At 42.3% G+C, this 22,719-nt stretch overlaps 1 protein-coding gene across 1 annotated transcript in view; it reads right to left on the bottom strand.

The window, feature by feature from the left end:
* The window catches only part of LOC135571845 (netrin receptor UNC5A-like), a 414,728-nt gene that overhangs the window by 208,393 nt on the left and 183,616 nt on the right, over window positions 1-22,719 (bottom strand). Inside the window, 2 exon segments of the mRNA XM_065019018.1 lie at window positions 16,299-16,479; window positions 21,928-22,031. Coding sequence (XP_064875090.1) covers window positions 16,299-16,479; window positions 21,928-22,031 — 285 coding nt within the window.

Raw genomic sequence — 22,719 nt, 5'->3', positions numbered from 1 at the left:
CAGCTGTCTGTGTCTGTATAGACTAGTTGTTACTATATCAGCTGTCTGTGTCTGTGTCTGTAGACTAGTTGTTACTATATCAGCTGTCTGTCTGTAGACTAGTTGTTACTATATCAGCTGTCTGTGTCTGTGTCTGTATAGACTAGTTGTTACTATATCAGCTGTCTGTGTCTGTGTAGACTAGTTGTTACTATATCAGCTGTCTGTGTCTGTCTAGTTACTATATCAGCTGTCTGTGTATGTGTAGACTAGTTGTTACTATATCAGCTGTCTGTGTCTGTGTCTGTATAGACTAGTTGTTACTATATCAGCTGTCTGTGTCTGTCTGTTGTTACTATATCAGCTGTCTGTGTCTGTGTAGACTAGTTGTTACTATATCAGCTGTCTGTGTCTGTGTAGACTAGTTGTTACTATATCAGCTGTCTGTGTCTGTATAGACTAGTTGTTACTATATCAGCTGTCTGTGTCTGTGTAGACTAGTTGTTACTATATCAGCTGTCTGTGTCTGTGTCTGTGTAGACTAGTTGTTACTATATCAGCTGTCTGTGTCTGTCTGTTGTTACTGTGTCTGTATAGACTAGTTGTTACTATATCAGCTGTCTGTGTCTGTGTCTGTATAGACTAGTTGTTACTATATCAGCTGTCTGTGTCTGTGTAGACTAGTTGTTACTATATCAGCTGTCTGTGTCTGTGTAGACTAGTTGTTACTATATCAGCTGTCTGTGTCTGTGTAGACTAGTTGTTACTATATCAGCTGTCTGTGTCTGTGTAGACTAGTTGTTACTATATCAGCTGTCTGTGTCTGTGTCTGTATAGACTAGTTGTTACTATATCAGCTGTCTGTGTCTGTGTAGACTAGTTGTTACTATATCAGCTGTCTGTGTCTGTGTCTGTATAGACTAGTTGTTACTATATCAGCTGTCTGTGTCTGTGTAGACTAGTTGTTACTATATCAGCTGTCTGTGTCTGTGTAGACTAGTTGTTACTATATCAGCTGTCTGTGTCTGTGTCTGTATAGACTAGTTGTTACTATATCAGCTGTCTGTGTCTGTGTAGACTAGTTGTTACTATATCAGCTGTCTGTGTCTGTGTAGACTAGTTGTTACTATATCAGCTGTCTGTGTCTGTGTCTGTATAGACTAGTTGTTACTATATCAGCTGTCTGTGTCTGTGTAGACTAGTTGTTACTATATCAGCTGTCTGTGTCTGTGTAGACTAGTTGTTACTATATCAGCTGTCTGTGTCTGTGTAGACTAGTTGTTACTATATCAGCTGTCTGTATAGACTAGTTGTTACTATATCAGCTGTCTGTGTCTGTGTCTGTATAGACTAGTTGTTACTATATCAGCTGTCTGTGTCTGTGTATACTAGTTGTTACTATATCAGCTGTCTGTGTCTGTGTAGACTAGTTGTTACTATATCAGCTGTCTGTGTCTGTGTCTGTATAGACTAGTTGTTACTATATCAGCTGTCTGTGTCTGTGTAGACTAGTTGTTACTATATCAGCTGTCTGTGTCTGTGTCTGTATAGACTAGTTGTTACTATATCAGCTGTCTGTGTCTGTGTCTGTATAGACTAGTTGTTACTATATCAGCTGTCTGTGTCTGTGTATACTAGTTGTTACTATATCAGCTGTCTGTGTCTGTGTCTGTGTAGACTAGTTGTTACTATATCAGCTGTCTGTGTCTGTGTAGACTAGTTGTTACTATATCAGCTGTCTGTGTCTGTGTCTGTATAGACTAGTTGTTACTATATCAGCTGTCTGTGTCTGTGTCTGTATAGACTAGTTGTTACTATATCAGCTGTCTGTGTCTGTGTAGACTAGTTGTTACTATATCAGCTGTCTGTGTCTGTGTCTGTATAGACTAGTTGTTACTATATCAGCTGTCTGTGTCTGTGTAGACTAGTTGTTACTATATCAGCTGTCTGTGTCTGTGTCTGTATAGACTAGTTGTTACTATATCAGCTGTCTGTGTCTGTGTATACTAGTTGTTACTATATCAGCTGTCTGTGTCTGTGTAGACTAGTTGTTACTATATCAGCTGTCTGTGTCTGTGTAGACTAGTTGTTACTATATCAGCTGTCTGTGTCTGTGTCTGTGTAGACTAGTTGTTACTATATCAGCTGTCTGTGTCTGTGTCTGTATAGACTAGTTGTTACTATATCAGCTGTCTGTGTCTGTGTAGACTAGTTGTTACTATATCAGCTGTCTGTGTCTGTGTCTGTATAGACTAGTTGTTACTATATCAGCTGTCTGTGTCTGTGTCTGTATAGACTAGTTGTTACTATATCAGCTGTCTGTGTCTGTGTAGACTAGTTGTTACTATATCAGCTGTCTGTATAGACTAGTTGTTACTATATCAGCTGTCTGTGTCTGTGTAGACTAGTTGTTACTATATCAGCTGTCTGTGTCTGTGTCTGTATAGACTAGTTGTTACTATATCAGCTGTCTGTGTCTGTGTATACTAGTTGTTACTATATCAGCTGTCTGTGTCTGTGTAGACTAGTTGTTACTATATCAGCTGTCTGTGTCTGTGTAGACTAGTTGTTACTATATCAGCTGTCTGTGTCTGTGTAGACTAGTTGTTACTATATCAGCTGTCTGTGTCTGTGTCTGTATAGACTAGTTGTTACTATATCAGCTGTCTGTGTCTGTATAGACTAGTTGTTACTATATCAGCTGTCTGTGTCTGTGTCTGTAGACTAGTTGTTACTATATCAGCTGTCTGTGTCTGTGTAGACTAGTTGTTACTATATCAGCTGTCTGTGTCTGTGTAGACTAGTTGTTACTATATCAGCTGTCTGTGTCTGTGTCTGACTAGTTGTTACTATATCAGCTGTCTGTGTCTGTGTATAGACTAGTTGTTACTATATCAGCTGTCTGTGTCTGTGTAGACTAGTTGTTACTATATCAGCTGTCTGTGTCTGTGTCTGTGTCTGTGTAGACTAGTTGTTACTATATCAGCTGTCTGTGTCTGTGTAGACTAGTTGTTACTATATCAGCTGTCTGTGTCTGTGTAGACTAGTTGTTACTATATCAGCTGTCTGTGTCTGTCTGTAGACTAGTTGTTACTATATCAGCTGTCTGTGTCTGTGTATACTAGTTGTTACTATATCAGCTGTCTGTGTCTGTGTAGACTAGTTGTTACTATATCAGCTGTCTGTATAGACTAGTTGTTACTATATCAGCTGTCTGTGTCTGTGTATAGACTAGTTGTTACTATATCAGCTGTCTGTGTCTGTGTAGACTAGTTGTTACTATATCAGCTGTCTGTGTCTGTGTAGACTAGTTGTTACTATATCAGCTGTCTGTGTAGACCAGTTGTTACTATATCAGCTGTCTGTGTCTGTGTCTGTGTCTGTGTAGACTAGTTGTTACTATATCAGCTGTCTGTGTCTGTGTAGACTAGTTGTTACTATATCAGCTGTCTGTGTCTGTGTAGACTAGTTGTTACTATATCAGCTGTCTGTGTCTGAGAATAGTTGTTACTATATCAGCTGTCTGTGTCTGTGTAGACTAGTTGTTACTATATCAGCTGTCTGTGTCTGTGTATACTGTCTGTGTCTGTATAGACTAGTTGTTACTATATCAGCTGTCTGTGTCTGTGTCTGTATAGACTAGTTGTTACTATATCAGCTGTCTGTGTCTGTGTAGACTAGTTGTTACTATATCAGCTGTCTGTGTCTGTGTAGACTAGTTGTTACTATATCAGCTGTCTGTGTCTGTGTAGACTAGTTGTTACTATATCAGCTGTCTGTGTCTGTATAGACTAGTTGTTACTATATCAGCTGTCTGTGTCTGTGTATACTAGTTGTTACTATATCAGCTGTCTGTGTCTGTGTCTGTGTAGACTAGTTGTTACTATATCAGCTGTCTGTGTCTGTGTAGACTAGTTGTTACTATATCAGCTGTCTGTGTCTGTGTAGACTAGTTGTTACTATATCAGCTGTCTGTGTCTGTGTCTGTATAGACTAGTTGTTACTATATCAGCTGTCTGTGTCTGTGTATACTAGTTGTTACTATATCAGCTGTCTGTGTCTGTGTAGACTAGTTGTTACTATATCAGCTGTCTGTGTCTGTGTCTGTATAGACTAGTTGTTACTATATCAGCTGTCTGTGTCTGTGTTACTATATCAGACTAGTTGTTACTATATCAGCTGTCTGTGTCTGTGTAGACTAGTTGTTACTATATCAGCTGTCTGTGTCTGTGTAGACTAGTTGTTACTATATCAGCTGTCTGTGTCTGTGTAGACTAGTTGTTACTATATCAGCTGTCTGTGTCTGTGTAGACTAGTTGTTACTATATCAGCTGTCTGTATAGACTAGTTGTTACTATATCAGCTGTCTGTGTCTGTGTCTGTATAGACTAGTTGTTACTATATCAGCTGTCTGTGTCTGTGTATACTAGTTGTTACTATATCAGCTGTCTGTGTCTGTGTAGACTAGTTGTTACTATATCAGCTGTCTGTGTCTGTATAGACTAGTTGTTACTATATCAGCTGTCTGTGTCTGTGTCTGTATAGACTAGTTGTTACTATATCAGCTGTCTGTGTCTGTGTCTGTATAGACTAGTTGTTACTATATCAGCTGTCTGTGTCTGTGTAGACTAGTTGTTACTATATCAGCTGTCTGTGTCTGTGTAGACTAGTTGTTACTATATCAGCTGTCTGTGTCTGTGTATACTAGTTGTTACTATATCAGCTGTCTGTGTCTGTGTCTGTATAGACTAGTTGTTACTATATCAGCTGTCTGTGTCTGTGTAGACTAGTTGTTACTATATCAGCTGTCTGTGTCTGTGTCTGTGTAGACTAGTTGTTACTATATCAGCTGTCTGTGTCTGTGTAGACTAGTTGTTACTATATCAGCTGTCTGTGTCTGTGTAGACTAGTTGTTACTATATCAGCTGTCTGTGTCTGTGTGTAGACTAGTTGTTACTATATCAGCTGTCTGTGTCTGTGTAGACTAGTTGTTACTATATCAGCTGTCTGTGTCTGTGTCTGTATAGACTAGTTGTTACTATATCAGCTGTCTGTGTCTGTGTCTGTAGACTAGTTGTTACTATATCAGCTGTCTGTGTCTGTGTAGACTAGTTGTTACTATATCAGCTGTCTGTGTCTGTCTGTGTAGACTAGTTGTTACTATATCAGCTGTCTGTGTCTGTGTAGACTAGTTGTTACTATATCAGCTTCTGTGTTAGACTAGTTGTTACTATATCAGCTGTCTGTGTCTGTGTCTGTATAGACTAGTTGTTACTATATCAGCTGTCTGTGTCTGTGTATACTAGTTGTTACTATATCAGCTGTCTGTGTCTGTGTCTGTGTAGACTAGTTGTTACTATATCAGCTGTCTGTGTCTGTGTAGACTAGTTGTTACTATATCAGCTGTCTGTGTCTGTGTCTGTATAGACTAGTTGTTACTATATCAGCTGTCTGTGTCTGTGTAGACTAGTTGTTACTATATCAGCTGTCTGTGTCTGTGTATACTAGTTGTTACTATATCAACTGTCTGTGTCTGTATCAGTTGTTACTATATCAGCTGTCTGTGTCTGTGTAGACTAGTTGTTACTATATCAGCTGTCTGTGTCTGTGTCTGTATAGCTGTTTGTGTCTGTGTATACTAGTTGTTACTATATCAGCTGTCTGTGTCTGTGTAGACTAGTTGTTACTATATCAGCTGTCTGTGTCTGTGTAGACTAGTTGTTACTATATCAGCTGTCTGTGTCTGTGTAGACTAGTTGTTACTATATCAGCTGTCTGTGTCTGTGTCTGTATAGACTAGTTGTTACTATATCAGCTGTCTGTGTCTGTATAGACTAGTTGTTACTATATCAGCTGTCTGTGTCTGTGTCTGTGTAGACTAGTTGTTACTATATCAGCTGTCTGTGTCTGTATAGACTAGTTGTTACTATATCAGCTGTCTGTGTCTGTATAGACTAGTTGTTACTATATCAGCTGTCTGTGTCTGTGTCTGTGTATACTAGTTGTTACTATATCAGCTGTCTGTGTCTGTGTCTGTATAGACTAGTTGTTACTATATCAGCTGTCTGTGTCTGTGTAGACTAGTTGTTACTATATCAGCTGTCTGTATAGACTAGTTGTTACTATATCAGCTGTCTGTGTCTGTGTCTGTATAGACTAGTTGTTACTATATCAGCTGTCTGTGTCTGTGTATACTAGTTGTTACTATATCAGCTGTCTGTGTCTGTGTAGACTAGTTGTTACTATATCAGCTGTCTGTGTCTGTGTATACTAGTTGTTACTATATCAGCTGTCTGTGTCTGTGTAGACTAGTTGTTACTATATCAGCTGTCTGTGTCTGTGGCTGTATAGACCAGTTGTTACTATATCAGCTGTCTGTGTCTGTGTAGACTAGTTGTTACTATATCAGCTGTCTGTATAGACTAGTTGTTACTATATCAGCTGTCTGTGTCTGTGTATACTAGTTGTTACTATATCAGCTGTCTGTGTCTGTGTAGACTAGTTGTTACTATATCAGCTGTCTGTGTAGACTAGTTGTTACTATATCAGCTGTCTGTATAGACTAGTTGTTACTATATCAGCTGTCTGTGTCTGTATAGACTAGTTGTTACTATATCAGCTGTCTGTGTCTGTGTAGACTAGTTGTTACTATATCAGCTGTCTGTGTAGACTAGTTGTTACTATATCAGCTGTCTGTGTAGACTAGTTGTTACTATATCAGCTGTCTGTGTCTGTATAGACTAGTTGTTACTATATCAGCTGTCTGTGTCTGTGTCTGTATAGACTAGTTCTTACTATATCAGCTGTCTGTATAGACTAGTTGTTACTATATCAGCTGTCTGTGTCTGTGTCTGTATAGACTAGTTGTTACTATATCAGCTGTCTGTGTCTGTGTAGACTAGTTGTTACTATATCAGCTGTCTGTATAGACTAGTTGTTACTATATCAGCTGTCTGTGTCTGTGTAGACTAGTTGTTACTATATCAGCTGTCTGTGTCTGTGTCTGTGTAGACTAGTTGTTACTATATCAGCTGTCTGTGTCTGTATAGACTAGTTGTTACTATATCAGCTGTCTGTGTCTGTGTAGACTAGTTGTTACTATATCAGCTGTCTGTGTCTGTGTCTGTATAGACTAGTTGTTACTATATCAGCTGTCTGTGTCTGTGTAGACTAGTTGTTACTATATCAGCTGTCTGTGTCTGTGTCTGTGTAGACTAGTTGTTACTATATCAGCTGTCTGTGTCTGTGTAGACTATTTGTTACTATATCAGCTGTCTGTGTCTGTGTAGACTAGTTGTTACTATATCAGCTGTCTGTGTCTGTGTAGACTAGTTGTTACTATATCAGCTGTCTGTGTCTGTGTAGACTAGTTGTTACTATATCAGCTGTCTGTGTCTGTGTATACTAGTTGTTACTATATCAGCTGTCTGTGTCTGTATAGACTAGTTGTTACTATATCAGCTGTCTGTGTCTGTGTCTGTATAGACTAGTTGTTACTATATCAGCTGTCTGTGTCTGTGTCTGTATAGACTAGTTGTTACTATATCAGCTGTCTGTGTCTGTGTATACTAGTTGTTACTATATCAGCTGTCTGTGTCTGTGTAGACTAGTTGTTACTATATCAGCTGTCTGTGTCAGTGTCTGTATAGACCAGTTGTTACTACATCAGCTGTCTGTGTCTGTGTAGACTAGTTGTTACTATATCAGCTGTCTGTGTCTGTGTAGACTAGTTGTTACTATATCAGCTGTCTGTGTCTGTGTAGACTAGTTGTTACTATATCAGCTGTCTGTGTCTGTGTGTACTAGTTGTTACTATATCAGCTGTCTGTGTCTGTGTAGACTAGTTGTTACTATATCAGCTGTCTGTGTCAGTGTCTGTATAGACTAGTTGTTACTATATCAGCTGTCTGTGTCTGTGTATACTAGTTGTTACTATATCAGCTGTCTGTGTCTGTGTAGACTAGTTGTTACTATATCAGCTGTCTGTATAGACTAGTTGTTACTATATCAGCTGTCTGTGTCTGTGTCTGTATAGACTAGTTGTTACTATATCAGCTGTCTGTGTCTGTGTAGACTAGTTGTTACTATATCAGCTGTCTGTGTCTGTGTAGACTAGTTGTTACTATATCAGCTGTCTGTATAGACTAGTTGTTACTATATCAGCTGTCTGTGTCGGTGTCTGTATAGACTAGTTGTTACTATATCAGCTGTCTGTGTCTGTGTCTGTATAGACTAGTTGTTACTATATTAGCTGTCTGTGTCTGTGTAGACTAGTTGTTACTATATCAGCTGTCTGTATAGACTAGTTGTTACTATATCAGCTGTCTGTGTCTGTGTATACTAGTTGTTACTATATCAGCTGTCTGTGTCTGTATAGACTAGTTGTTACTATATCAGCTGTCTGTGTCTGTGTCTGTATAGACTAGTTGTTACTATATCAGCTGTCTGTGTCTGTGTATACTAGTTGTTACTATATCAGCTGTCTGTGTCTGTGTAGACTAGTTGTTACTATATCAGCTGTCTGTGTCAGTGTCTGTATAGACCAGTTGTTACTACATCAGCTGTCTGTGTCTGTGTAGACTAGTTGTTACTATATCAGCTGTCTGTGTCTGTGTAGACTAGTTGTTACTATATCAGCTGTCTGTGTCTGTGTAGACTAGTTGTTACTATATCAGCTGTCTGTGTCTGTGTGTACTAGTTGTTACTATATCAGCTGTCTGTGTCTGTGTAGACTAGTTGTTACTATATCAGCTGTCTGTGTCAGTGTCTGTATAGACTAGTTGTTACTATATCAGCTGTCTGTGTCTGTGTATACTAGTTGTTACTATATCAGCTGTCTGTGTCTGTGTAGACTAGTTGTTACTATATCAGCTGTCTGTGTCTGTGGCTGTATAGACCAGTTGTTACTACATCAGCTGTCTGTGTCTGTGTAGACTAGTTGTTACTATATCAGCTGTCTGTATAGACTAGTTGTTACTATATCAGCTGTCTGTGTCTGTGTCTGTATAGACTAGTTGTTACTATATCAGCTGTCTGTGTCTGTGTAGACTAGTTGTTACTATATCAGCTGTCTGTGTCTGTGTAGACTAGTTGTTACTATATCAGCTGTCTGTATAGACTAGTTGTTACTATATCAGCTGTCTGTGTCGGTGTCTGTATAGACTAGTTGTTACTATATCAGCTGTCTGTGTCTGTGTCTGTATAGACTAGTTGTTACTATATTAGCTGTCTGTGTCTGTGTAGACTAGTTGTTACTATATCAGCTGTCTGTATAGACTAGTTGTTACTATATCAGCTGTCTGTGTCTGTGTATACTAGTTGTTACTATATCAGCTGTCTGTGTCTGTATAGACTAGTTGTTACTATATCAGCTGTCTGTGTCTGTGTCTGTATAGACTAGTTGTTACTATATCAGCTGTCTGTGTCTGTGTAGACTAGTTGTTACTATATCAGCTGTCTGTGTCTGTGTAGACTAGTTGTTACTATATCAGCTGTATGTGTCTGTGTCTGTATAGACTAGTTGTTACTATATCAGCTGTCTGTGTCTGTGTATACTAGTTGTTACTATATCAGCTGTCTGTGTAGACTAGTTGTTACTATATCAGCTGTCTGTGTCTGTGTCTGTATAGACTAGTTGTTACTATATCAGCTGTCTGTGTCTGTGTAGACTAGTTGTTACTATATCAGCTGTCTGTGTCTGTGTATACTAGTTGTTACTATATCAGCTGTCTGTGTCTGTGTAGACTAGTTGTTACTATATCAGCTGTCTGTGTCTGTGTCTGTATAGACTAGTTGTTACTATATCAGCTGTCTGTGTCTGTGTAGACTAGTTGTTACTATATCAGCTGTCTGTATAGACTAGTTGTTACTATATCAGCTGTCTGTGTCTGTGTATACTAGTTGTTACTATATCAGCTGTCTGTGTCTGTGTAGACTAGTTGTTACTATATCAGCTGTCTGTATAGACTAGTTGTTACTATATCAGCTGTCTGTGTCTGTGTCTGTATAGACTAGTTGTTACTATATCAGCTGTCTGTGTCTGTGTCTGTATAGACTAGTTGTTACTATATCAGCTGTCTGTGTCTGTGTAGACTAGTTGTTACTATATCAGCTGTCTGTGTCTGTGTAGACTAGTTGTTACTATATCAGCTGTCTGTGTCTGTGTAGACTAGTTGTTACTATATCAGCTGTCTGTATAGACTAGTTGTTACTATATCAGCTGTCTGTGTCGGTGTCTGTATAGACTAGTTGTTACTATATCAGCTGTCTGTGTCTGTGTCTGTATAGACTAGTTGTTACTATATCAGCTGTCTGTGTCTGTGTAGACTAGTTGTTACTATATCAGCTGTCTGTGTCCGTATAGACTAGTTGTTACTATATCAGCTGTCTGTGTCTGTGTATACTAGTTGTTACTATATCAGCTGTCTGTGTAGACTAGTTGTTACTATATCAGCTGTCTGTATAGACTAGTTGTTACTATATCAGCTGTCTGTGTCTGTGTATACTAGTTGTTACTATATCAGCTGTCTGTGTCTGTATAGACTAGTTGTTACTATATCAGCTGTCTGTATAGACTAGTTGTTACTATATCAGCTGTCTGTGTCTGTGTAGACTAGTTGTTACTATATCAGCTGTCTGTGTAGACTAGTTGTTACTATATCAGCTGTCTGTGTAGACTAGTTGTTACTATATCAGCTGTCTGTGTCTGTATAGACTAGTTGTTACTATATCAGCTGTCTGTGTCTGTATAGACTAGTTGTTACTATATCAGCTGTCTGTATAGACTAGTTGTTACTATATCAGCTGTCTGTGTCTGTGTAGACTAGTTGTTACTATATCAGCTGTCTGTGTCTGTTATAGACTAGTTGTTACTATATCAGTTGTTACTATATCAGCTGTCTGTGTAGACTAGTTGTTACTATATCAGCTGTCTGTGTCTGTATAGACTAGTTGTTACTATATCAGCTGTCTGTGTCTGTGTCTGTGTAGACTAGTTGTTACTATATCAGCTGTCTGTGTCTGTATAGACTAGTTGTTACTATATCAGCTGTCTGTGTCTGTGTCTGTATAGACCAGTTGTTACTATATCAGCTGTCTGTATAGACTAGTTGTTACTATATCAGCTGTCTGTGTCTGTGTCTGTATAGACTAGTTGTTACTATATCAGCTGTCTGTATAGACTAGTTGTTACTATATCAGCTGTCTGTGTCTGTGTCTGTATAGACTAGTTGTTACTATATCAGCTGTCTGTATAGACTAGTTGTTACTATATCAGCTGTCTGTGTCTGTATAGACTAGTTGTTACTATATCAGCTGTCTGTGTCTGTGTAGACTAGTTGTTACTATATCAGCTGTCTGTGTCTGTATAGACTAGTTGTTACTATATCAGCTGTCTGTGTCTGTGTGTCTGTAGACTAGTTGTTACTATATCAGCTGTGTCTGTATAGACTAGTTGTTACTATATCAGCTGTCTGTGTCTGTGTCTGTGTAGACTAGTTGTTACTATATCAGCTGTCTGTGTCTGTGTAGACTAGTTGTTACTATATCAGCTGTCTGTTGTTACTATATCAGCTCTGTATAGACTAGTTGTTACTATATCAGCTGTCTGTGTCTGTGTCTGTATAGACTAGTTGTTACTATATCAGCTGTCTGTGTCTGTCTGTAGACTAGTTGTTACTATATCAGCTGTCTGTATAGACTAGTTGTTACTATATCAGCTGTCTGTGTCTGTGTCTGTATAGACTAGTTGTTACTATATCAGCTGTCTGTATAGACTAGTTGTTACTATATCAGCTGTCTGTGTCTGTCTCTGTATAGACTAGTTGTTACTATATCAGCTGTCTGTGTAGACTAGTTGTTACTATATCAGCTGTCTGTGTCTGTATAGACTAGTTGTTACTATATCAGCTGTCTGTGTCTGTGTAGACTAGTTGTTACTATATCAGCTGTCTGTATAGACTAGTTGTTACTATATCAGCTGTCTGTGTATGTGTCTGCTGTCTGTGTAGACTATAGACTAGTTGTTATTATATCAGCTGTCTGTGTCTGTGTAGACTAGTTGTTACTATATCAGCTGTCTGTATAGACTAGTTGTTACTATATCAGCTGTCTGTATAGACTAGTTGTTACTATATCAGCTGTCTGTGTCTGTGTCTGTATAGACTAGTTGTTACTATATCAGCTGTCTGTGTAGACTAGTTGTTACTATATCAGCTGTCTGTATAGACTAGTTGTTACTATATCAGCTGTCTGTGTCTGTGTCTGTATAGACTAGTTGTTAGTATATCAGATGTCTGTATAGACTAGTTGTTACTATATCAGCTATCTGTGTCTGTGTCTGTATAGACTAGTTGTTACTATATCAGCTGTCTGTGTCTGTGTCTGTGTAGACTAGTTGTTACTATATCAGCTGTCTGTATAGACTAGTTGTTACTATATCAGCTGTCTGTGTCTGTGTCTGTATAGACTAGTTGTTACTATATCAGCTGTCTGTATAGACTAGTTGTTACTATATCAGCTGTCTGTGTCTGTATAGACTAGTTGTTACTATATCAGCTGTCTGTGTCTGTGTCTGTGTAGACCAGTTGTCACTATATCAGCTATCTGTGTCTGTGTAGACTAGTTGTTACTATATCAGCTGTATGTGTCTGTGTAGACTAGTTGTTACTATATCAACTGTCTGTGTCTGTGTAGACTAGTTGTTACTATATCAGCTGTCTGTGTCTGTGTCTGTGTAGACTAGTTGTTACTATATCAGCTGTCTGTGTCTGTGTAGACTAGTTGTTACTATATCAGCTGTCTGTGTCTGTATAGACTAGTTGTTACTATATCAGCTGTCTGTGTCTGTGTCTGTATAGACTAGTTGTTACTATATCAGCTGTCTGTGTCTGTGTAGACTAGTTGTTACTATATCAGCTGTCTGTATAGACTAGTTGTTACTATATCAGCTGTCTGTGTCTGTGTCTGTATAGACTAGTTGTTACTATATCAGCTGTCTGTATAGACTAGTTGTTACTATATCAGCTGTCTGTGTCTGTCTCTGTATAGACTAGTTGTTACTATATCAGCTGTCTGTATAGACTAGTTGTTACTATATCAGCTGTCTGTGTCTGTATAGACTAGTTGTTACTATATCAGCTGTCTGTGTCTGTGTAGACTAGTTGTTACTATATCAGCTGTCTGTATAGACTAGTTGTTACTATATCAGCTGTCTGTGTATGTGTCTGTATAGACTAGTTGTTATTATATCAGCTGTCTGTGTCTGTGTAGACTAGTTGTTACTATATCAGCTGTCTGTATAGACTAGTTGTTACTATATCAGCTGTCTGTATAGACTAGTTGTTACTATATCAGCTGTCTGTGTCTGTGTCTGTATAGACTAGTTGTTACTATATCAGCTGTCTGTGTAGACTAGTTGTTACTATATCAGCTGTCTGTATAGACTAGTTGTTACTATATCAGCTGTCTGTGTCTGTGTCTGTATAGACTAGTTGTTAGTATATCAGATGTCTGTATAGACTAGTTGTTACTATATCAGCTATCTGTGTCTGTGTCTGTATAGACTAGTTGTTACTATATCAGCTGTCTGTATAGACTAGTTGTTACTATATCAGCTGTCTGTGTCTGTATAGACTAGTTGTTACTACATCAGCTGTCTGTGTCTGTGTAGACTAGTTGTTACTATATCAGCTGTCTGTGTCTGTGTCTGTATAGACTAGTTGTTACTATATCAGCTGTCTGTGTCTGTGTAGACTAGTTGTTACTATATCAGCTGTCTGTGTCTGTGTCTGTATAGACTAGTTGTTACTATATCAGCTGTCTGTATAGACTAGTTGTTACTATATCAGCTGTCTGTATAGACTAGTTGTTACTATATCAGCTGTCTGTGTCTGTGTATACTAGTTGTTACTATATCAGCTGTCTGTGTAGACTAGTTGTTATTATATCAGCTGTCTGTAAAGACTAGTTGTTACTATATCAGCTGTCTGTGTCTGTGTAGACTAGTTGTTACTATATCAGCTGTCTGTATAGACTAGTTGTTACTATATCAGTTGTCTGTGTAGACTAGTTGTTACTATATCAGCTGTCTGTGTAGACTAGTTGTTACTATATCAGCTGTCTGTGTCTGTGTAGACTAGTTGTTACTATATCAGCTGTCTGTGCCTGTATAGACTAGTTGTTACTATATCAGCTGTCTGTGTCTGTATAGACTAGTTGTTACTATATCAGCTGTCTGTGTCTGTGTCTGTGTAGACTAGTTGTTACTATATCAGCTGTCTGTGTCTGTGTCTGTGTAGACTAGTTGTTACTATATCAGCTGTCTGTGTCTGTGTAGACTAGTTGTTACTATATCAGCTGTCTGTGTCTGTGTAGACTAGTTGTTACTATATCAGCTGTCTGTGTCTGTGTCTGTGTAGACTAGTTGTTACTATATCAGCTGTCTGTGTCTGTGTCTGTGTAGACTAGTTGTTACTATATCAGCTGTCTGTGTCTGTATAGACCAGTTGTTACTATATCAGCTGTCTGTATAGACTAGTTGTTACTATATCAGCTGTCTGTGTCTGTGTCTGTGTAGACTAGTTGTTACTATATCAGCTGTCTGTATAGACTAGTTGTTACTATATCAGCTGTCTGTGTCTGTGTCTGTATAGACTAGTTGTTACTATATCAGCTGTCTGTATAGACTAGTTGTTACTATATCAGCTGTCTGTGTCTGTATAGACTAGTTGTTACTATATCAGCTGTCTGTGTCTGTGTAGACTAGTTGTTACTATATCAGCTGTCTGTGTCTGTGTAGACTAGTTGTTACTATATTAGCTGTCTGTGTCTGTGTCTGTGTAGACTAGTTGTTACTATATCAGCTGTCTGTGTCTGTGTCTCTGTAGACTAGTTGTTACTATATCAGTTGTCTGTATAGACTAGTTGTTACTATATCAGCTGTCTGTATAGACTAGTTGTTACTATATCAGCTGTCTGTATAGACTAGTTGTTACTATATCAGCTGTCTGTATAGACTAGTTGTTACTATATCAGCTGTCTGTATAGACTAGTTGTTACTATATCAGCTGTCTGTATAGACTAGTTGTTACTATATCATCTGTCTGTATAGACTAGTTGTTACTATATCAGCTGTCTGTATAGACTATTTGTTACTATATCAGCTGTCTGTATAGACTAGTTGTTACTATATCAGCTGTCTGTATAGACTAGTTGTTACTATATCAGCTGTCTGTGTCTGTGTCTGTGTAGACTAGTTGTTACTATATCAGCTGTCTGTGTCTGTGTCTGTGTAGACTAGTTGTTACTATATCAGCTGTCTGTGTCTGTGTCTGTGTAGACTAGTTGTTACTATATCAGCTGTCTGTATAGACTAGTTGTTACTATATCAGCTGTCTGTATAGACTAGTTGTTACTATATCAGCTGTCTGTGTCTGTATAGACTAGTTGTTACTATATCAGCTGTCTGTGTAGACTAGTTGTTACTATATCAGCTGTCTGTGTAGACTAGTTGTTACTATATCAGCTGTCTGTATAGACTAGTTGTTACTATATCAGCTGTCTGTGTCTGTGTAGACTAGTTGTTACTATATCAGCTGTCTGTGTCTGTGTAGACTAGTTGTTACTATAAAGATACTGGAAGATTTGAGGTGGTTTCTGTACCTGTTTGCCTTTCTGCTGGCAGAACTATCTAACATCATATAAAACACATGAATGTGTGTGTGTGTGTGTGTGTGTGTGTGTGTGTGTGTGTGTGTGTGTGTGTGTGTGTGTGTGTGTGTGTGTGTGTGTGTGTGTGTGTGTGCACTACGTATGCGTAGGCACGTGTGTGTGATTGAAAAGTTCATACAGGCTTGCCACTCAGTCACAACATAATCAAACCTCTCAGCAGAACTCTTGTTTCTTTGGATCTGCTCTGAAGCTCCCAATCGTAGGTCACCAAACCTCTGGACAAAGCATTAACCCCTGTCTACCCTAGTGTGTGTGTGTGTGTGTGTGTGTGTGTGTGTGTGTGTGTGTGTGTGTGTGTGTGCGCGTGTGCATGTGTGTGTCTGTACGTGTCTGTGTGTGTTTGTTTGTGTGTGTGTGTGCTTTTGTGTGTGTGTACATGTATGTGTGTGTGTACATATACATATATGTGTGTGTGTGTGTGTGTGTGTGTGTGTGTGTGTGTGTGTGTGTGTGTGTGTGTGTGTGTGTGTGTGTGTGTGTGTACATGTATGTGTGTGTGTGTGTACATATATGTGTGTGTGTGTGTGTACGTATCTCTGTGTGTATATCCATATCTGTGTGTGTGTGTACATATCTCTGTGTGTACATACCGTAGACCAGAACGGTGGCGGGGGAGCTCCTGCGTCGAGCCACAATGTTCTTGGCCACGCAGGTGTAGTTGGCCGTGTCCGCCAGCCTGGCCTGTTTGATGATCAGATTACGGTCCCCAGTCACCAAGAAGTTGGGCTCGCTTACCGGGTCGATCACGTGCTCGTTCCTCTGCCACTCCACCTGAAAATAACAGGAAGCTTCAAACAAACTGTGTGTTTTCATGTTCACAACCAGGGACAGACAGAGGGACGTCCCTGTCCCCGTCCCCGGCCCAGAGGACTATGGGCCCGCTGGTGAGATGACATTATTACAGACACAGACAGGGGGAAGGTATTCAGTAAATCCTTTCAGAGGTAGATAAACATTGTGAATTCTACACGTGTCTCTGTCAGGTTATGTCCAGTCTAATCCCAGTGAGAGTAGCTATGTCTCTGTCAGGTTATGTCCAGTCTAATCCCTGTGAGAGTAGCTGTGTCTCTGTCAGGTTATGTCCAGTCTAATCCCTGTGAGAGTAGCTGTGTCTCTGTCAGGTTATGTCCAGTCGAATCCCTGTGAGAGTAGCTATGTCTCTGTCAGGTTATGTCCAGTCTAATCCCTGTGAGAGTAGCTATGTCTCTGTCAATTTATGTCCAGTCTAATCCCTGTGAGAGTAGCTATGTCTCTGTCAGGTTATGTCCAGTATAATCCCTGTGAGAGTAGCTGTGTCTCTGTCAGGTTATGTCCAGTATAATCCCTGTGAGAGTAGCTATGTCTCTGTCAGGTTATGTCCAGTATAATCCCTGTGAGAGTAGCTATGTCTCTGTCAGGTTATGTCCAGTCTAATCCCTGTGAGAGTAGCTATGTCTCTGTCAGGTTATGTCCAGTATAATCCCTGTGAGAGTAGCTATGTCTCTGTCAGGTTATGTCCAGTATAATCCCTGTGAGAGTAGCTATGTCTCTGTCAGGTTATGTCCAGTATAATCCCTGTGAGAGTAGCTGTGTCTCTGTCAGGTTATGTCCAGTCTAATCCCAGTGAGAGTAGCTATGTCTCTGTCAGGTTATGTCCAGTCTAATCCCTGTGAGAGTAGCTATGTCTCTGTCAGGTTATGTCCAGTCTAATCCCTGTGAGAGTAGCTATGTCTCTGTCAATTTATGTCCAGTCTAATCCCTGTGAGAGTAGCTATGTCTCTGTCAGGTTTCCTCTGCAGTCCGTGTGATTTGTCAGATCTTTTCTGGCTGTTTCTCTGCTACTCTCTGTCCGTGTGCTGTGTCCTCCTGACCACCTCCGGTCCTATTGCTACTGTGACGGTCCCTGAACCTTGTTGTCTCCAACAGAACCGATGTTCTGTCTCTGCTGTTGGACAGGGGCTAGCTTTCCTCACATGCTCCCAGCTGCTCCTACACAAACCTGGCAGAGCAGAATGACATTGCTGTTACATCCTGTCCTCTGGCTAGCTATTGAGTGGCTGGAACAAACATACTGTTCTCTGGCTAGCTAGCTTATTGTTGTTTAGAGTACCAGAACTCTAATGGAGTGGCTCTACCAACCATAATGTTCTCTAGCTAGCTAGCTAGCTTGTTGTTGTTTAGAGTCCCAGAACTCTGATGGAGTGCTCTAACAACGATAATGTTCTCTGGTTAGCTAGCTTGTTGTTGTTTAGAGTCCCAGAACTCTAATGGAGTGGCTCTACCAACCATAATGTTCTCTAGCTAGCTAGCTACCTTGTTGTTGTTTAGAGTCCCAGAACTCTGATGGAGTGCTCTAACAACGATAATGTTCTCTGGTTAGCTAGCTTGTTGTTGTTTAGAGTCCCAGAACTCTAATGGAGTGGCTCTAACAACCATAATGTTCTCTGGCTAGCTAGCTAGCTTGTTGTTGTTTAGAGTCCCAGAACTCTAATGGAGTGGCTCTAACGACCATACTGTTCTCTGGCTAGCTAGCTTGTTGTTGTTTAGAGTCCCAGAACTCTGATGGAGTGGCTCTAACAACCATAATGTTCTCTAGCTAGCTAGCTAGCTTGTTGTTGTTTAGAGTCCCAGAACTCTAATGGAGTGGCTCTAACAACCATAATGTTCTCTGGCTAGCTAGCTTGTTGTTGTTTAGAGTCCCAGAACTCTAATGGAGTGGCTCTAACGACCATACTGTTCTCTGGCTAGCTAGATGACATTGCTGTTACATCCTGTCCTCTGGCTAGCTATTGAGTGGCTGGAACAAACATAATGTTCTCTAGCTAGCTAGCTTATGCCATATCCTGCTGGACAGTGTCTGGCTTTTTCTGCTGTTGCTCCATGCAGTGTCTGAAATGGCACCCTATTCCATATATAGTGCCCTACTTTTGACCAGAGCCCAAAGTAGTGCCCTACTTTTGACCAGAGCCCATAGTAGTGCCCTACTTTTGACCAGAGCCCATAGTAGTGCCCTACCTTTGACCAGAGCCCATAGTAGTGCACTATGTAGGGAATAGGGTGCCATTTATGAACACGTCTGACTGTCCCTGTACTATTCAAAAAACATTCTGGTTATTCTGCTACTGGTTTCTACGCTGTCCCACGGACAGTGGTCCCTAAATGTCCCACGGACAGTGGTCCCTAAGTGTCCCACGGACAGTGGTCCCTAAGTGTCCCACAGACAGTGGTCCCTAAGTGTCCCACAGACAGTGGTCCCTAAGTGTCCCATGGACAGTGGTCGATACGCTGTCCCACAGACAGTGGTCCCTAAGTGTCCCACGGACAGTGGTCCCTAAGTGTCCCACAGACAGTGGTCCCTAAGTGTCCCACGGACAGTGGTCCCTAAGTGTCCCACGGACAGTGGTCCCTAAGTGTCCCATGGACAGTGGTCCCTAAGTGTCCCACGGACAGTGGTCCCTAAGTGTCCCATGGACAGTGGTCCCTAAGTGTCCCACGGACAGTGGTCCCTAAGTGTCCCACGGACAGTGGTCCCTAAGTGTCTCACGGACAGTGGTCCCTCCCACGGACAGACAGTGGTCCCTAAGTGTCCCACAGACAGTGGTCCCTAAGTGTCCCATGGACAGTGGTCCCTAAGTGTCCCACGGACAGTGGTCCCTAAGTGTCCCATGGACAGTGGTCCCTAAGTGTCCCACGGACAGTGGTCCCTAAGGACAGTGGTCCCTAAGTGTCCCACGGACAGTGGTCCCTAAGTGTCCCATGGACAGTGGTCCCTAAGTGTCCCACGGACAGTGGTCCCTAAGTGTCCCACGGACAGTGGTCCCTAAGTGTCCCACGGACAGTGGTCCCTAAGTGTCCCACGGACAGTGGTCCCTAAGTGTCCCACAGACAGTGGTCCCTAAGTGTCCCACAGACAGTGGTCCCTAAGTGTCCCATGGACAGTGGTCCCTAACTTGTCCCACGGACAGTGATCCCTAAGTGTCCCATGGACAGTGGTCGCTAACTTGTCCCACAGACAGTGGTCGATACGCTGTCCCACAGACAGTGGTCCCTAAGTGTCCCACGGACAGTGGTCCCTAAGTGTCCCACAGACAGTGGTCCCTAAGTGTCCCACGGACAGTGGTCCCTAAGTGTCCCATGGACAGTGGTCCCTAAGTGTCCCACGGACAGTGGTCCCTAAGTGTCCCATGGACAGTGGTCCCTAAGTGTCCCATGGACAGTGGTCCCTAAGTGTCTCACGGACAGTGGTCCCTATCTTGTCCCACAGACAGTGGTCGATACGTTGTCCCACAGACAGTGGTCCCTAAGTGTCCCACGGACAGTGGTCCCTAAGTGTCCCATGGACAGTGGTCCCTAAGTGTCCCACGGACAGTGGTCCCTAAGTGTCCCATGGACAGTGGTCCCTAAGTGTCCCACGGACAGTGGTCCCTAAGTGTCCCATGGACAGTGGTCCCTAAGTGTCCCACGGACAGTGGTCCCTAAGTGTCTCACGGACAGTGGTCCCTATCTTGTCCCACAGACAGTGGTCGATACGTTGTCCCACAGACAGTGGTCCCTAAGTGTCCCATGGACAGTGGTCCCTAAGTGTCCCACGGACAGTGGTCCCTAAGTGTCCCACGGACAGTGGTGCCTAACTTGTCCCACAGACAGTGGTGCCTAACTTGTCCCACAGACAGTGGTCCCTAAGTGTCCCACAGACAGTGGTGCCTAAGTGTCCCACGGACAGTGGTGCCTAAGTGTCCCACGGACAGTGGTGCCTAAGTGTCCCACGGACAGTGGTGCCTAAGTGTCCCACGGACAGTGGTGCCTAAGTGTCCCACGGACAGTGGTGCCTAAGTGTCCCACGGACAGTGGTGCCTAAGTGTCCCACGGACAGTGGTGCCTAAGTGTCCCACGGACAGTGGTGCCTAAGTGTCCCACGGACAGTGGTGCCTAAGTGTCCCACGGACAGTGGTCCCTAAGTGTCCCACGGACAGTGGTCCCTAAGTGTCCCACGGACAGTGGTCCCTAAGTGTCCCACTGACAGTGGTCCCTAACTTGTCCCACAGACAGTGGTCCCTAACTTGTCCCACAGACAGTGGTAGATACGCTGTCCCACGGACAGTGGTCCCTAAGGGTCCCATGGACAGTGGTCCCTAAGTTGTCCCACAGACAGTGGTGCCTAAGTGTCCCACGGACAGTGGTGCCTAAGTGTCCCACAGACAGTGGTCCCTAAGTTGTCCCAAAGACAGTGGAGCTTGCTATTCTTCTACTGGTCTATGCTGTGTGATTACCTATCATAGCTTCTTGTGCTGGTACAATGTAACAATGTATTCCTATACTGTTTCAGAGTAGCTAGCTGTTCCGGGTAGTTAGTCCCTGTGCTGTCTGAGTAGTTGGGGATGAACCTGCAGATTTGCCAGTAAGTACTAAGGCCTGAAAGCCCCAGTCCTGAGAGCCCCAGTCCTGAGAGCCCCAGTCCTGAGAGCCCCAGTCCTGAGAACCAGCCCTGAGACCCAGCCCTGAGAGCCCCAGTCCTGAGAACAAGCCCTGAGACCCAGCCCTGAGAGCCCCAGTCCCGAGAGCCCCAGCCCTGAGACCAAGCCCTGAGGGATGAGACTCAACACTGTGATATACTGCCTACCCCCCTATGATGAAAAAGTGATCAGAAATCAATAAGGGATAATAATTAGAGATATAATTATTGGAAGGCAGGGTCCTCTCTACCACTCCTTGAAGAAGAGGATGAAGCTTATTGGTAGGCAGGGACCTCTCTACCACTCCTTGAAGAAGAGGATGAAGCTCATTGGAAGGCAGGGTCCTCTCTACCACTCCTTGAAGAGGAGGATGAAGCTTATTGGAAGGCAGGGACCTCTCTACCACTCCTTGAAGAAGAGGATGAAGCTTATTGGAAGGCAGGGACCTCTCTACCACTCCTTGAAGAGGAGGATGAAGCTCATTGGAAGGCAGGGTCCTCTCTACCACTCCTTGAAGAGGAGGATGAAGCTTATTGGAAGGCAGGGACCTCTCTACCACTCCTTGAAGAGGAAGAGACCACTCCTTGAAGAGGAAGAGACCACTCCTTGAAGAGGAAGAGACCACTCCTTGAAGAGGAAGAGACCACTCCTTGAAGAGGCACTGATCTACGGTCTTGTTGTACATCTCTCTGTGTAGCTTTATGTTTGAAGTGCTTTGAAATTCATGATTATTTAAAAAAAGAATTGGAAAAAAAAGTAGAGAATGGGACAACAGTCCATCTCTCACCTCAGCTGGTGGTACGCCCTCTGGAGGATGACAGCGTAACAACACTTCCTGGTTCAACGAGACTTCCTTCCCCATTGGCTCCTCCTCAAAGTTCTTCCTCAGGTCTGAAAAGGGTGGGAAGACAAGAAAATCATCAAAACACAGAGGGAAAAAAAACTGATTTATTGAAGATGTATATATCCGGGAAATCTCGCTGACGTCAGAAAACCTCTCCTACAACCTGGAACATGACAAACACCAACAACAACAAAATAAACATGAAAAAGCATGAGGCTGCAGTCATTCTTTCTGCTGTGCCCTTGAGCAAACAACCTAAACAGGCCCTGTGTCTGGCCCTGTGTCTGGCCCTGTGTCTGGCCCTGTGTCTGGCTCTGTGTCTGGCCCTGTGTCTGGCCCTGTGTCTGGCTCTGTGTCTGGCCCTGTGTCTGGCCCTGTGTCTGGCCCTGTGTCTGGCCCTGTGTCTGGCCCTGTGTCTGGCTCTGTGTCTGGCCCTGTGCCTGGCCCTGTGCCTGGCCCTGTGTCTGGCCCTGTGTCTGGCTCTGTGTCTGGCCCTGTGTCTGGCCCTGTGTCTGGCCCTGTGCCTGGCCCTGTGTCTGGCTCTGTGTCTGGCTCTGTGTCTGGCCCTGTGTCTGGCCCTGTGTCTGGCCCTGTGTCTGGCCCTGTGTCTGGTCTGGCCCTGTGTCTGGCTGTGTCTGGCCCTGTGTCTGGCCCTGTGTCTGGCCCTGTGTCTGGCCCTGTGTCTGGCCCTGTGATTGGCCCTGTGTCTGGCCCTGTGTCTGGCCCTGTGTCTGG

This window comes from Oncorhynchus nerka, linkage group LG5 (genome assembly GCF_034236695.1).
Source record: "Oncorhynchus nerka isolate Pitt River linkage group LG5, Oner_Uvic_2.0, whole genome shotgun sequence".
Lineage (NCBI taxonomy): Eukaryota > Metazoa > Chordata > Actinopteri > Salmoniformes > Salmonidae > Oncorhynchus > Oncorhynchus nerka.
The sequence above is the reverse complement of the archived record's forward strand: the minus strand, read 5'-3'. Positions and strand labels throughout refer to the sequence as shown.